The sequence below is a fragment of the Prinia subflava genome, chromosome 1, assembly GCF_021018805.1.
Source record: "Prinia subflava isolate CZ2003 ecotype Zambia chromosome 1, Cam_Psub_1.2, whole genome shotgun sequence".
NCBI lineage: Eukaryota > Metazoa > Chordata > Aves > Passeriformes > Cisticolidae > Prinia > Prinia subflava.
Window position 1 is genome coordinate 31,799,965 of NC_086247.1, and position 14,298 is coordinate 31,814,262.

Sequence of the window (14,298 nt, forward strand, 5' to 3'; positions counted from 1 at the left end):
TACTTAAAGTAATTCCCTGCTGAATCAGGCTTTTAAGAGTAAGAATAAATGTGCCTAATTTTTATTCATGCATCAGATATCTGTAGACTAATAGTTTAAACTCAGCAGTTTTGTATCCACTTAATATTAAATGTCTGGAGTTAGTGTATCTTCACCTGCTACATCTACCACCCCTTTTGTAAGGACCTTTTAAAATATAACGCTGCAGCACAGTTTTTGCATACATACTGGGTCATCAGGCACTCATGTTTTGCATACATATAGTGTCATCAGACCTAGTGCTGTGATGACTTTTTTATAAATAATAAGTAAACTGCACCTGGCCCTTGTATTTTTTGAGTGTTACATGCATGAAAGAGTTCAGAAAAGAACTCTTGTAATGTAGATTTAAAAAGTAGTAGAAGTAATTCCATTTACTTTGGACAAAAGAGAAACTCATTCATATATCTGTAAGAGCTTACTTCCTGCATTTATGGAGATGTAGAATAATTTTTAACTTAATTATGGGAAGAAGGAAAGGAAGAAAAAAATCTGTGGATCTAAGGTATTTAACACATACATGCTAAAGGTTGAATATGAGCATTACTTACACCGTGGTCAGAAGCAAATATGATGTGGCTTGAACTCAAGTTGAGACCTGTCAACACAAAATCTGTCAGCAAAAAAAAGAAAATGCAACCCAAAATCCAAATAATAAATCTATAACCTCATCAGCAACGAGACATCTGTGGCTTCTTACATCAAGACCTGGCTAAGTGATGCTGAGAATTCTCTGCAAAGCACTTCTCATATCTATTAAAATTTATCCCCTGATGAAAATATAATAAGAGAAGGCTGGCAATGATGAATTCATCTTGCATCAAGCATCAAGTTCATTTAAATTGATTTCCTCATTTAAATGAGTACACCTGGAAATATCAACCACATGCAAAATTACTGCTGATTTTAGCATCATTTGCAGGTCACTAAAAAAGGACCCATTGACACATATGATATAACAAAAGAAAAATAATATTATTTCTTCCTGAAATTTTCACTGTTCATGTCTGGCCCACCCGATCTTATTGGTTCAGCTAATCTAGTATTAAAACCAGGAAAATTTAAATCAAGGGGGTAAAACAAAGGACTAATAGGCAGATGCCTGTTTAATTTTTGCAATGGTACAACATCTTCTACTGTACAGACGTAAGAACTTGAGGCAGCCCTAATTAGCTATAGGTTTGAAATACTGTAAGGGACAGTACATCAGAGAGACATACTGTACTAAAGAGACAGCTTTAGAGATAAACAACTCATCACTAATTAACAGTACAATAACACATCAGGGGTGCAATCACCCAAGTCTTTACAACAGCAAATCCAGTTATTCTCCGATACTGAGCCAAAAGTGATACTCAGCTTGGCAAAGGAGTTGCACAACCATGATTATTGTCTTGGCCATCGGGCAGAAGGACACAGCTGGTCTTTCAAAGAAACAGCTCAGATGCACAGAGGAGCTGGGCGAATCTTCCACTCCCTCATCAGACTCACCTCTTCCACTGCCGAGTCTTAGCAGCACGGTCTGGATTTGCTAAGCCGTTTTCACACCCCACCTCTGCTCCCCTCCGTGCTGGTTGTGTTGTGGCTGTGCACAGGGCACAGAAGTGCTGTCCAAGGCAATTCTGGTTTTACACCTCATTTCTGCACATAGCACCCAGAAACACTGTGCAAAGCAAGAGCAGCCCCATAACAGACACACCCAATGCTCAGCAGCTCCAGCTCAATCTTGACAGCTTCAGAAAAGTCCTCATGTAATAGCATGCAGTTATGAACAGCTAACTAGTTAATTGTACACCAGTATCAGCTATTGTATGCTGTCATCCAACAGGTAGTTCCCCATAACCATATAAAGTGTTTCAATCTTTCTGTAACTCTGTTCAAACATGACAGAGCTTTATCTTCTGTCAGAAAGAAGAAAACAGGAAAAAAATTGATAGAGGGAAAATAGTAAACTCCTCAAAGCACATGTGTTGTCACCACGATAGTTTCCAATCTTTTTCTTAAGGAAGAAATGCAAGATATGTAGGGCATAAAACCCAGTAAGCTTGAGCAATACTCAGAGAATACTGCACTGTGTCTTCTTCAGCAGTCCTACCCACTGCAACATTTTCAGACTTCCCCTCCATTCTCAACAACAGCTTTGCAAAAATGCCATATTGCAGTGAAGGTCACAGTCCTTAAACTTCGTAGCCCTGTCCAATGATTCATGAAAGACTGCATGCCTGTGCTACAGAAACAACATTTTTGTCTGGTTTTCTACATTCCAAAACTATGGAATAAAATTTTCTGGGTTCAAAGAGGCATTGAAAGCTTCTCCATCTTCTCATGAAAAGGCACAAGTCTTTGACAAGTCTTTTTCTCTTTGTATATATGTGTCCAAACATGTGCACAGTCTTCTACCTCCACATGTTCAAGCAGAACTAGAAATCCTCTTACTGGCACAGAAAGAAGGCTTTGAAGCACACACTTCTTATGATGACAGGAGACAACAGTATCATTTCTGGTGCCCAACTCTCCCCTAGAAAGAGCAGAAATACTTTGGCACTAAACTGTATAAATGTGGCATAAAAATGTACACAGAAGAGTGTGTTGTGAAGCACAAAGTTTGAAAATTTATTCAAGTTACATGGGTATGTTTAGTATGTGCAATACTTTCATTTAGGTTTAAGTCAAAGCTGCTTACATTTGGGCTGAATTTGGCAGATTTCTGAAGCTTAACTGTTTCAATTTCTAGTGTTTTGAATTCAAGTCTTCCACTTGCAGTTATATTTCTGATTTTATTCATCACTACTAACATAGCCATTGTTATTTCTCCACTTTTCCAAATCACCTGTGTCCGGATAGTAGCACAACCTATGATTAACAAATACAATTCATGCTTCTAACAAAATCCCCATCGAAGAGAAATACTTTCTTTCATATTTTTTCCAGCGCTGGTCTGTAACTGTGGAAGAACAAAAAGCTCGGATACTGTGACAGCAGTTTTCAATCCCTTCCCTGCTATTCTCTCTGCAGTTTCTATGCTTACGTATTTCTCCTGTCATTTGCCCTTACAATTTTTTATCTGATTATCAAATATCTGGCAAAGAAGTACTTGGCAGGATTTAGAGCTCTTCCATCGCCTGATGACCACGGAGCTGATGGCATAATGAGAGGCTCCTAATGAAGTTCCCAGCAGTGCTGTCCCTGAAAAGCCTCGACACCATTCACTTTTTGCCCCGTATTTCTCCACCCGTGGAACTTGGTGGGCTCCACACATGACTTGGAAAAGGCACAAAGCGCAACTCGGCTGTGCTCTCCATGCATAACTTCGGCTTAAACCTCATCCTCTAGCTCAGGGCAAGCAAGAAATTAAAAAAAAAAAAAAAAGAAAAACAACAAAACAAAACCAAAACTAAGAACCACAACTAGCGCTCGGAAGCCCTCTCTTTTCGCCTACTTGTTGCTGGTGCTGGCAAGTGTAGCAGCAACCTGCTCCGGAGCCGCGGGCCGGGCAGCGCCGAGGCGAGGCGAGGCAGGGCAGGGCAGGGCAGGGCAGGGCAGGGCAGGGCAGGGCAGGGCAGGGCAGGGCACGGAGCCCCCACCGCCCCCCGGGCACCGCGGGGCCCCGGCCCGGCTTGCGCGCTCCCGGCTCGCCCCGCCCCGGGCCGCGCGCCCCCGGCCAGCGGAGGGGCAGGTTTTCCCGGGAGCAAAAGGCACACGGAGACCGCCCCGGGAGCAGCCGCCTTCGTCCGCTCGCCCCGGGGGACCAGCCCGCCCCAGCGCGGCGGCGGCGGGGCAGCCCAGCCCGCCCCGGGGCGCGCACCTGCCCCGCGGCAGCGGCGCGGCCACACCGGGGGCGGACCCGGGCGGGAGCGGGGGGCGGGCGGGGAGGAGCGGGGGGCGGGCGCCGCTCGCCGCCGCGGGGCTGCGGCTGGGCTGGGCGCGGGCTGCCGGCCGGCGGAGCGCTCGCAGTCGCGGGGAGCGCCGGGGCTGTCGGTCGGGCGGCGGGCGGGAAGGGAAGGCAAGGCGAGGCAAGGCAGGCGGAGCAGGGAAGGGAGCGGAAGGCGGGCGGGAGGCGGCGGCGGCGCCGCGCTCGCCCCGCTGCCCTGGATGACGGGCGGCCGGTTCGACTTCGACGATGGCGGCACCTACTGCGGCGGCTGGGAGGACGGGAAAGCCCACGGGCACGGCATTTGCACCGGGCCCAAGGGGCAGGGCGAGTATGCCGGCTCCTGGTCCCACGGCTTCGAGGTGGCGGGCGGCTACACCTGGCCCAGCGGCAACACCTACCTGGGCTACTGGGCGCAGGGCAAGCGCCACGGGCTGGGCGTGGAGACGAAGGGCAGGTGGATGTACCGCGGCGAGTGGTCGCACGGTTTCAAGGGGCGCTACGGGGTGCGGCAGAGCCTCAGCACGCCGGCCCGCTACGAGGGCACCTGGAGCAACGGGCTGCAGGACGGCTACGGCGTGGAGACCTACGGGGACGGAGGTGGGCGCCGGCGGGGGGCGCCCCGCGCGCGGCGGCGCCGGGGGGCGGGCGGGAGTGGGGGCGGGGGGCGCGCGCCTGCGTGGGCGCGCGGCGGGAGGGGCCGCTCCTTCCGTCCCCGCGCCCTCAGCGCCGCCCGCGCGCGGGGCTCGGCTCCTTCCCCTGCCCGGGCCGCGCGCCCTCCCCGAGGCCCCGCCGGCGGCCGCCGAGCGCCACAGGTGCCTGGCGCCCGCCCCGCCCCGCTCTGTGAGGGGCCGCCCGGCCCCGGCTGCGCTCCGAGCGCGCTGAGCTGTCCGGGCTCAGCGCTTTCTCCCGGCCAGCTGGTAGAAATCCGCATTACGGCCGCCTGCAGACGGCTTTCCTTTCTCTCCGCCGAGGCGGCTCATGGGCGCTCTGCCCGAGGTAGCGATGGCCGGGTGGCCGCGCCTGGCTCGGGCAGCGAGCGAGGCGGGCGAGCGCCGGCACCTCGCCCGCCGCGCACCGCGTTCGTACGGGAGCGGCGGGAACTTGTTATATATAACAGAGCCCTTGTGTCGCGCCGATGTGCAGGCAGCGATGGCTTTGTGCGCTCGATGCGCTCGGCTTGTAAACAGCAGGCTGGAGCTGATGGAGCGGGGACGCAGCTTGCACCGTAAAATCAATGAAGTTTGGGTCCGCCCTCATATAATAACTGGTGTTTTTACCAAAACACGGGCTAGTTTCGAGCATCCTGTTGAAAGCACGAGCAGTGCAATACAGTCGCACAGACCTGCCTCTCACACCTTCCCCACGACAGAGCCAGTGTCCCAGGCTGAGCTGGCGGTGGCGATCCGCCCGCTGCTGAAGTCGGGAGCGGTCAAGGAGTCAGGGTTCAGTGGGGTCAGTGAGCTACCTGAGTGCTCACTTACGGTTCGTGTGCCTCTGTCACTTCATGCTCTGCACGATAGACAAGCCTGATACTCTTTAATTCAGCCTTTGCTGCTGTAATGTCCTTGGCCTCCGTGGAAGTGCCACCTGCAACTTCTGCGGAGTTGCTCTTCAGCTTAGGAACAAGGGAACAGGTTTGTTCTGTTGTATCAGGACGAAAAACGGGTCTCAGTTTTAGGACTAGGGAGCTGCTGGGATATTTTTACAGAAATGCTGCTTGCTTCAGCAGCCTGTGTCAACAGGCAGGTAATAGAACTTGCCGAAATCACAGCTACTGTTCACGTAATGTGACTAAAAGACTAAACCATGTATCAGCTCTCAACTGATACGCTTTCTGGTTTCTTCAAGGAATTTGGTCAGATCATCTCTGGTCAAACTTTCAGGAGAATGGGTACTTCTATAGTAAGCAGAAGATGAGATATTTGCAGTTGGGCTCCTATTTTTTTCTTTTACGAAATACAAAATGTAAGATTCAGTTCCTTGAGACAATGAAATACGCAGTGGGTTTTGTACCTTTCTATCCCCTGTTGAGAGACATTTGTAGGTGTCCAAAAATTGTTTCCTGGTGTGGAAAGTTCTGATATTCAAAGGCAGCTATGTGTTTGTGGATTAAATTAAAAAAAAAAATCACCAAAATCAAAGTATGAAATAGAACAGAATTTCAATTTCACTTTCATCACAATATGTACTTTTCAATTTTTATGATACTTGTTTTGGCTGATTACAAGCAGTGGCTTTTTTTTTTTCTCCTCCCTCTCCTTCTGGGAAAGTAAGCTGCCATTCCAGTAAACATTCTAGAAATTATTTTCTCAAATTTGTTTTTATCCTTTTTTCTTTAGGCTTCTTATGGCATTTAAAAAAAATCTTAATATAGTACTGGTTATTGGAGGTAAATTCTCTCAATCTTTAGACTTGAAACAACATATGAAGGATCCAGTTCACACTGTTAGCTGAATTCTGTTGTCATGACTCCAGTCTTTTGCATGTTGCAGTTCATACAAACAGAGGGTGTGAAGTCCCATTGATTTTAATGAAAGTACTCATGAATGAAGCAGAGCAGTACGTCATAGACATTTGCAGATGTGTTTTTGTTTTCATGGTCCGGGAACAATAGATGTATTTGCACACCAGAACAACATCTGAAATGGGTTTATAAGGAAACCAGATTTATACATGTATCTTTAACATAATTTAAAACACTTGCAGCGAAGCTCGCTCTTCATGAATACCAGAGTACCAGTGTAGAGAAACAAGTCTTTAGACTATGCCAATTGCCAGTTTATTTTCAAACTCACTGTAATCAAAGCTTCTTTGCTGCTAGCTTTTTGGGGTTTTTTTAGTATATCCCCAGTATAATTCTTTAAAGTGTGTTGGTGGTATTACGAGATATCATTGAAGGAGGGAAAAGGAAAATAAGCATTGACAATATTCATCAGTTCTTTTACACAAAACTTTTCATGATACGAGTAATATATGTCATGCTGTGTTCAGATGCTTACAGTTGTCACTCAGTCAAATCCCTGTGGAAAACACTGTGAATTATCAACCATGATACTTCACACATTGCGTGTGATTACAGTGGGCCTTCAAGTGGCCCCCTGCAGCAGTCTGGATTTTAATGCCTTCTTTAAACTGCTTTGAACCTTTTAAAAGGTTTTGTTAATCTGTGTGAAGATGCAAAACCTACCAGAGGAGGAACTGTAGCCTAAGTTGAAACTTCAGTACGTCTAAATTGGTTATTTAAGGTCCTTCCAACATCATCAAAAACCAATTGCATGTTGTCATTCTGCATAGAGAGATCAGGGGGCAAAAGCAAAGGTCACATATGTTCATGGATTTCTGAGAGGTCTTCTTTTAGGTGTATGCTTATTTAACATTTGAGTCAGGAAAGCATGCAAAAATCTTGATGTAACAACAAAATTTTTAAACCACAGAATATCTAAGTAAAGGATAAGAGCAAGTGGAGTGGTTAAATGCGTCCTTGGCCTCTCTGGTTTTTTCACAGTGTAGAATTTTAAATTTTAACTGCAAGTGGGCAATGACATTTGCAGCTGTAAGATGCACCAAGGATGTTTTAGAAGGGATGGCACACTGTAACTAAGGAAACAGATTATGAAATTATATCTTACAGCAACTTGCCAACAGAAAGAAAAGGAAAAAAATATGCTTTCTAATAGCTCAGACTCAAAATATTAACACCTTTTCAGGAGAACCACTTAAACACCAGATGGATGGTCAGTAGTTGTGGCTGAATGTTTCCTAGTTACAAAGGGTAGCAAGCCTAGCTTTTGAAAAATTTGTGCTAAACAATGTTACTATTTTATGGTCAAATACAATTTTAAATTATGTTGGTAATTATAGTGTTAAGTAAAATTTTAATAATTGACCTTTGGAGGAACTGCTTTGGACAGTCAGCTGTGGTATAAGGTGAAACAATATGATGTGTTTGTTGAGATATCATTCATATTTATCTCTGTCTAGAGAGATAGGTAAATACTGCACGTTTCCATCTTCATAAATGGGAAAAGCTTTTTCATCATGTCTTATAGCATACATTGTTGTATTTAATTATAGTGCAATTTTGACATTCCTTAACTTGTTTAAAGATTTCTAAAACTTACTGAATGAGGTGATGCAGTTGAAGTCTAATATAGTCAGTCAAATTAATGTACAAGGTTCTTGTTATCTACATTCTGGACACTGCTCTCTGTATGTCATTAAAATACTTTTCCTTTAAAATGTGAGTTGAAAAACCAAGGAAAATGAGTTGGCTTTTTAGCATTAGTATCAGAAGCCTGTCCATTGATGGATTTGTAATGATAGAAGTGATAGTAGTTACCTGCTATGCTGCATAAAATTCAACCTAAATATCTCATACTTTTTAAGGATGAAATGAGTATGAATCTTCCATTTTTCTTTTTTTACTATTTACTCCTTAGAAGAAGCTGGCATTGATTTTATTTCCCCCATAGAAAGGAAAATTGGACTAGTGGATAGCAGCACATTAATTGTTCTTGTTTTAATGCCCTTACGGGCAGCAGCAACCACGTCCTTTCTTTCTAGAGTAGTGAAAATACAAGTCTTTAATTAATTAAGTATTTTTGAGCTTTCCATTAAACACATGTTTATTAATAAAAGTATTATTAAGAAAAAATGGCTGACCTTTTATACTTCTTGAAAATTCTGTTGTCAGAATCAGTTGATGGTGCTTAAAGTGTCTGACATTGTAAGCAGCCTGGAGAGCCATAATTATTAGATGCTGCTCTAATGTAATATTGTGGTATAATCAAAATTAGACTGAGGTTTATTATTTCAAAATTGAAATAACTAGTGCAGAACATTAAAGGGGCTATAATATGTAGCATAAGCATATGTAGCCAGATTCTTAGTTCCAGCATATCATTACAGATCCTAAAAATAATTAGGGACAAAATGAAGTAATTTATGCTCATAAAATATTCATGTATTTATGGGAATTTTCTGTTCAACAAAACAAAAAAAATCAGAATGTGGCTGTATATTCACAGTATTTACAGAACATGTCATAGCAGTGCTTTGTGCTCATGTTTCTATTTGTTCTTCCCCATATGCTGAGTTTTTTAAAATAATCATGTTCCTAGATTCAGCACCCTTACAACCAGTACAGCAGTAGGTATCCAGGATACAGAGGATGAGAAAGAAACTAAGAAAGTTGTTTGTTTGTGTCAGCAGCCATCTGTTAAAACCTTCCACTTGGTAGAATTTTCTACCAACACAAAACAGTTATGTTTTGGACCCTATCTATATTACATTATTATATAATAATAATGTATTATTATCTATATTTATATTATTATATAATAAAAAAGACTTAGCAAATTTAATTGTGTGTTAACACTGAAGTATAAGTTAGCAGAAGAGATAAAGAGTAAGACAGCACTTGATAGATGGTGGACACGTCCACAACCAAAACAGTATGTATATATAGAAGAAATTGAATCTCAAAGCAAACGAATCTTGGAGATACATCTTGAACTGCAGATACTTTACAAATATTTTCACAAAAATTTCATCAGTCACTGAGTTTGGCATTTCATACTTCGTTCTCTGAATAATTAATAGATGTTCCAATGGAAGTAGATCAAAATTTTTTAAAAAATACAGATTGCTTATTCGACCCTCTGAAAATATTCAAAGTAGCTTTAAAGAAACCTAAAAACCCAGCACTAAGTGGGTGAGCAACTTCATTTTGAGGAGTTTAAAGTAGTTTAATGGGAATTAGAGTGAAATTACATGAGAAAGCAGGTTATCTTCTATTTGCTAGTTACGGCATTCATGCCACCTTCCTTTGGAGCCTCTGGTAGAAATGGCCTTCAGACAGCAGACACTGGCAAGTGTCAAAATGAAAATGCCTTTCGAGAATACAAGAATAAAAGTTGCTGTAGTAATCTGGTAAAGGTGGGGTTTGGCTCCACTGCAGCTTTGCGTGGACGTCTATGACTTTTCATATCATATACCACACTCCCTCCTTACATTGCTGTTTAAATTTTTTTACAAGAGTAGTTATGATTAAATGTTTGCTAGAATGTTGTGCAATATTGTGTTACTGCCTCGCCTTTCTTATGTACTGCAGAACAAATGAAAGCCAAAGAAAGGGCTAAAGAATTCATGCTTTTGATCCCTCTGTCACAACATAATGCAGAATGCAGTGCATTTTTATGTAATGGGGATACCAGAAAATGTCGGTATGAAGATTTCATAAAGAGAAAGGAGTCCTAAGGCATTGTTCTTTCATTCAAATCCACACAAAAATTTTAAAAGATTTAATTTTACAACAGAGGTTTATGAGAGTGGATCCAAAAGCCCACATAAAGGCAATCTAGTGCATTGTCAAATAGCTCCTGACAAGGAGAGGTCTGTAGTCACCTTAAACCCACAGTAACAGAATAGTTACTTCTCCTACTTGCTCTTTCTGTGAGCAGCTGGGAACAAGAGCTGTAAGTGTCCTGCGCTCTCCCTTCTCTCCAGCCCTCTCTCCCTCCTCAGCTGACTGCATATAATGTGTCTCTGTTTCTGCTGGCCACCTTCCTATCAGTCCACCTTGAAAAAATACTGAGGGAGTTCTGCTTAAGAAATTTCTCTCAAATGTTTTTTTTGGCTGAACAAATCCATTAAAAATGTTTATGTGATTATAGTTACTGTGTCTTAGTTGCCAAAATAAATCACCTATGAAAGTGAAATATTTGCTAAGTGCAAAAATAATTTATAAGAAAAGCAAGTAACAAAAGTAGTTTATCTGTGTCATCTCACCAAAATCAGAACTGACAGTGTAGTGTTACCTGTAGCATATTGGATGGAGAGGGCTAGGTCTTCTACAGCGTCCTAAATTTAATTTCTTATTGCTTTAAAAGGTACCTACCAGGGGCAATGGACAGGAGGGATGAGACATGGATATGGTGTGCGTCAGAGCGTACCCTATGGCATGGCCACTGTGATCCGTTCACCTCTCCGAACATCTCTGGCGTCGCTTCGGAGTGAGCAGAGCAATGGCACTGTTCTGCATGACGCCTCTTCAGACAGCCCAGCTGGAACAAGAGGAGGATTTGTGCTCAATTTTCACAGTGATGCAGAAGCCATGGGCATTAAGAAAAAAGGAGGCTTATTCAGAAGAGGATCCCTTCTTGGTAGTATAAAACTTAGAAAATCGGAATCTAGGTCATCGATATCTAGCAAACGGAGCTCTGTCAGGAGCGATGCTGCTATGAGCAGAATTAGTTCTAGTGACGCCAACTCTACGATTAGTTTTGGAGATGGTGACTGTGATTATAGCCCTCTGGAAGACCATGTTGATGCTACCACTACAGAAGCCTACATGGGTGAATGGAAGAATGACAAGCGCAGCGGTTTTGGTATCAGTGAGCGTTCCAACGGTATGAAATACGAAGGAGAGTGGCTGAATAACAGGAGGCATGGATATGGATGTACCATGTTTCCAGATGGCACCAAAGAAGAGGGAAAGTACAAAAATAACATTTTGGTCCGTGGAATAAGAAAGCAACTTATACCAATACGAAACACAAAAACTAGAGAAAAGGTGGATAGAGCGATAGAGGGTGCACAACGAGCAGCTGCCATGGCAAGAACCAAAGTGGAAATTGCAACCTCACGGTAAGTTGTCAAATGGAAGGTTGTGAACCTTTGTGTTAGTGAGCACTTGCTCACCTTTCAGTTTCATGTGTGTAGCTCCATTGACTTTAGTGGCATTACATTTGTGAAACTTAGAACTTCAGCTCATTTGAGTAAAGAGTTTGTGTTTGTTTTATAATATACTGTAAAAGTACATTTCTTGATACATTCCTGCTTTCTCTCAAGAGCTGCAACATTATGCCTTTAAACCTGTTTGGAAAATAAAACTGGTGAGGAAAGAAATTAATGATTTGGGGGATATAAAGTAAAGTTTGAATATTTTCCCATAGGCATGCTCCAGTTATGCTTATTGTATTACCAGGTTTTTCTGGGTAGCATCTGTAACTCACTGAAGTTGCCCATTTGACAATAGGCATCTTAAGGTGCATCTCTTTTTTGAGAAACTGTGGTATGAACAGAGTAAGAATAATGGTCGAGGATGTTGTGCTTGGAGGCTGTTGATTTGGTTGCCAGGACAGTATCTGCCAAAAGAGTTCTATATGGGGACTCTTCCATTTTGGAGCATTCTTCTGAATTCATACAATGATATGACCACCACATCAAATAGTGGTGCTCAGCTTCTCCCGTTGCCTCTGCCAAATGTTTGAGATGGGAGAAGTGTATGGGTATTGGTAGTGGAGAAAAGTGTCATTTTCACTTTGATCTCCTAACCAACAACCAAGCGATGTTTCTTGAAATGGAATTGTTACAAATTAAATCAGTATAGACAATTTTAACTGGTTTTATTTTAAGTTTGAGAACGCTTTAAAAAGCTATTTTTATTGCCTTCCAATGCGTTTCTGAGGTGGTTTCTCTATTGATGGCTTTAGTTTGTTTCCTCAGGCAGGCTTTTCTTGAAATATGCTTTGAATAAAAAAAAAGAGTTCAGAATGTGCATGAAAGAAAATCTTCATGCTATTTTAGAAAGAGGATGTCACATTACTCTTACAGCTGAACAACTGATTGCTAATTTAGTGTGGTCATTAGTGTGTCCCCAGTGACTACCCTTTTCCTGACAGTCCTAAGAAATACAGAAAATACCAAAAACTGCCTAAGTGGGAGAGCTTGAATATATAAAATGCTCATAGCAAGAAGTAGTTGAGACACTAAGATGAAGAATGTAGCATACTGTTAAGGGACCTTTCTTAGAACTGGTCACGTAAGTAACTAAAGGATAGCGTATACTCGGTTACTTCTATAAATATATGTAAGGCATTATATGACAGCGTACCATATTAGTAAAGTAGATCAGTAATACCTAACTTTAAGAAAGTACTGGATCCCATTCATGTTCTGTCAGTACATAATAAGCCATAGTTTCTAAAAAACTGGGGCAGTGGGATGTATGGAAAGGGGGAGTCACCACTTTGAGTCTATATAAAGCTTCTGAAAAGCTGTCGTCTGTTCCAAGGCGCGGTATATGCACTTCCTCTTCAAGAAGTGTCTCTGAAGTGTTTTGTTTGCTTTTCTTTCCCTTGGATTTCTAGGTGGAGGACAGAGTTCAAATTGCTTCTTTTGGAACAATTCATCAAAACAATGTTTATTTCTTGAAAACAGATTTTTGAAAGTGCAGCAGCAGGACTCAGTTATAGTGCAGCTGTTACCAGGGGCAGTCTCTCCCTTTGGTTTCTCAGCTAAGAATCTCTCTGAAACACTCCCATGACTACCAGGATAGACGGCAAGATCGCAGATTCAGGTCTTGTCTCTTTTTAGTAGCCACTGCACCAACCGTACTGGCACTGATTCAAAGGCCAAGAGACCTGACACCAAGCTGGGCAACATCAGGCATGAAGATAATATTAAATTCACTTCTGAGGGCATGTTGGACTCCTCTAGTAAGAATGGCAAGACCTTTCTTATCTCTCAAGTTTTCAGAGTTGTTTTGAGTATCATCAACCAGTAGGAGCAAGGCGATGGGCACTGGTGAACTAAGGAGCTGTCACACTGGCAGGGTCAGTAGCTATATCATCTGGAATAGATTCTAGAGCAGCACTGAGTAAAAGAATCTCCATTTCAAATAGTTGTTAAAATCTAGGCTGACCAGATTGGTATGGTTTCAAGATGGAATTACTTCTGTCTTACTGAAGCCTGATGACCAGTATTGGTTTGTGACTGTACTTTTTACCAAACTGATATATTAATAATATAATAATTCTTTAGACAGTAGCATTCTTGCAGTGTCTTCCTAGATTAATATGAAAATGGTGGTCTTGTATGTTTCCCAACAATTACTACACAAAAAGTCTAGGAGAAGTGCCTTCTATAATTTCTCTAATGTTTAATACCAAGGTGGTTCTGCCCATATGGCATAACCTCACTGCACAATGGCCTTCTGTGTTTCAGACTGGACAGATGTCACCAGCACTGTTTGCTTGCTGTAGATTTCCATTCCATTAGTTGAAGAATTCACTAGATAGAACCTTTTCTCACCCCACAAACCATCGAAGCAAAGAGCTGGAAATCCTCACTCTCATCCAGATACCCTCCTTTTCAATGCAGCTTGGAGTTGTATGCTATTCTTCCTGCATTGTTTATTCCCAAAATGTTTGTTCAGCCAAATGGAAACAGACCATACTCCTCATCATAGCTCCCTGCTGGTCATGACAGGTTTGGCTGGTAGTTTGACCTGTGACAGATGTCCAAACAGTCTTCAATGAGACCAACCACTGTTTTGCTTTATATTCCTGATGTCTTTTTATGTCTAAAAGTCCTCTTTAGTA

At 42.8% G+C, this 14,298-nt stretch overlaps 1 protein-coding gene across 5 annotated transcripts in view; it reads left to right on the forward strand.

The window, feature by feature from the left end:
- The first annotated feature begins 3,932 nt into the window (after positions 1-3,932).
- The window catches only part of JPH1 (junctophilin 1), an 82,338-nt gene continuing 71,972 nt past the window's right edge, over positions 3,933-14,298 (forward strand). For all 5 annotated transcript variants that reach the window (XM_063392338.1, XM_063392328.1, XM_063392347.1 and 2 more), the window contains exons 1-2: positions 3,933-4,510; positions 10,804-11,560. In XM_063392338.1, coding sequence (XP_063248408.1) covers positions 4,132-4,510; positions 10,804-11,560 — 1,136 coding nt within the window. In that variant the 5' untranslated portion in view covers positions 3,933-4,131. The remainder of the gene's footprint in view (positions 4,511-10,803; positions 11,561-14,298) is intronic.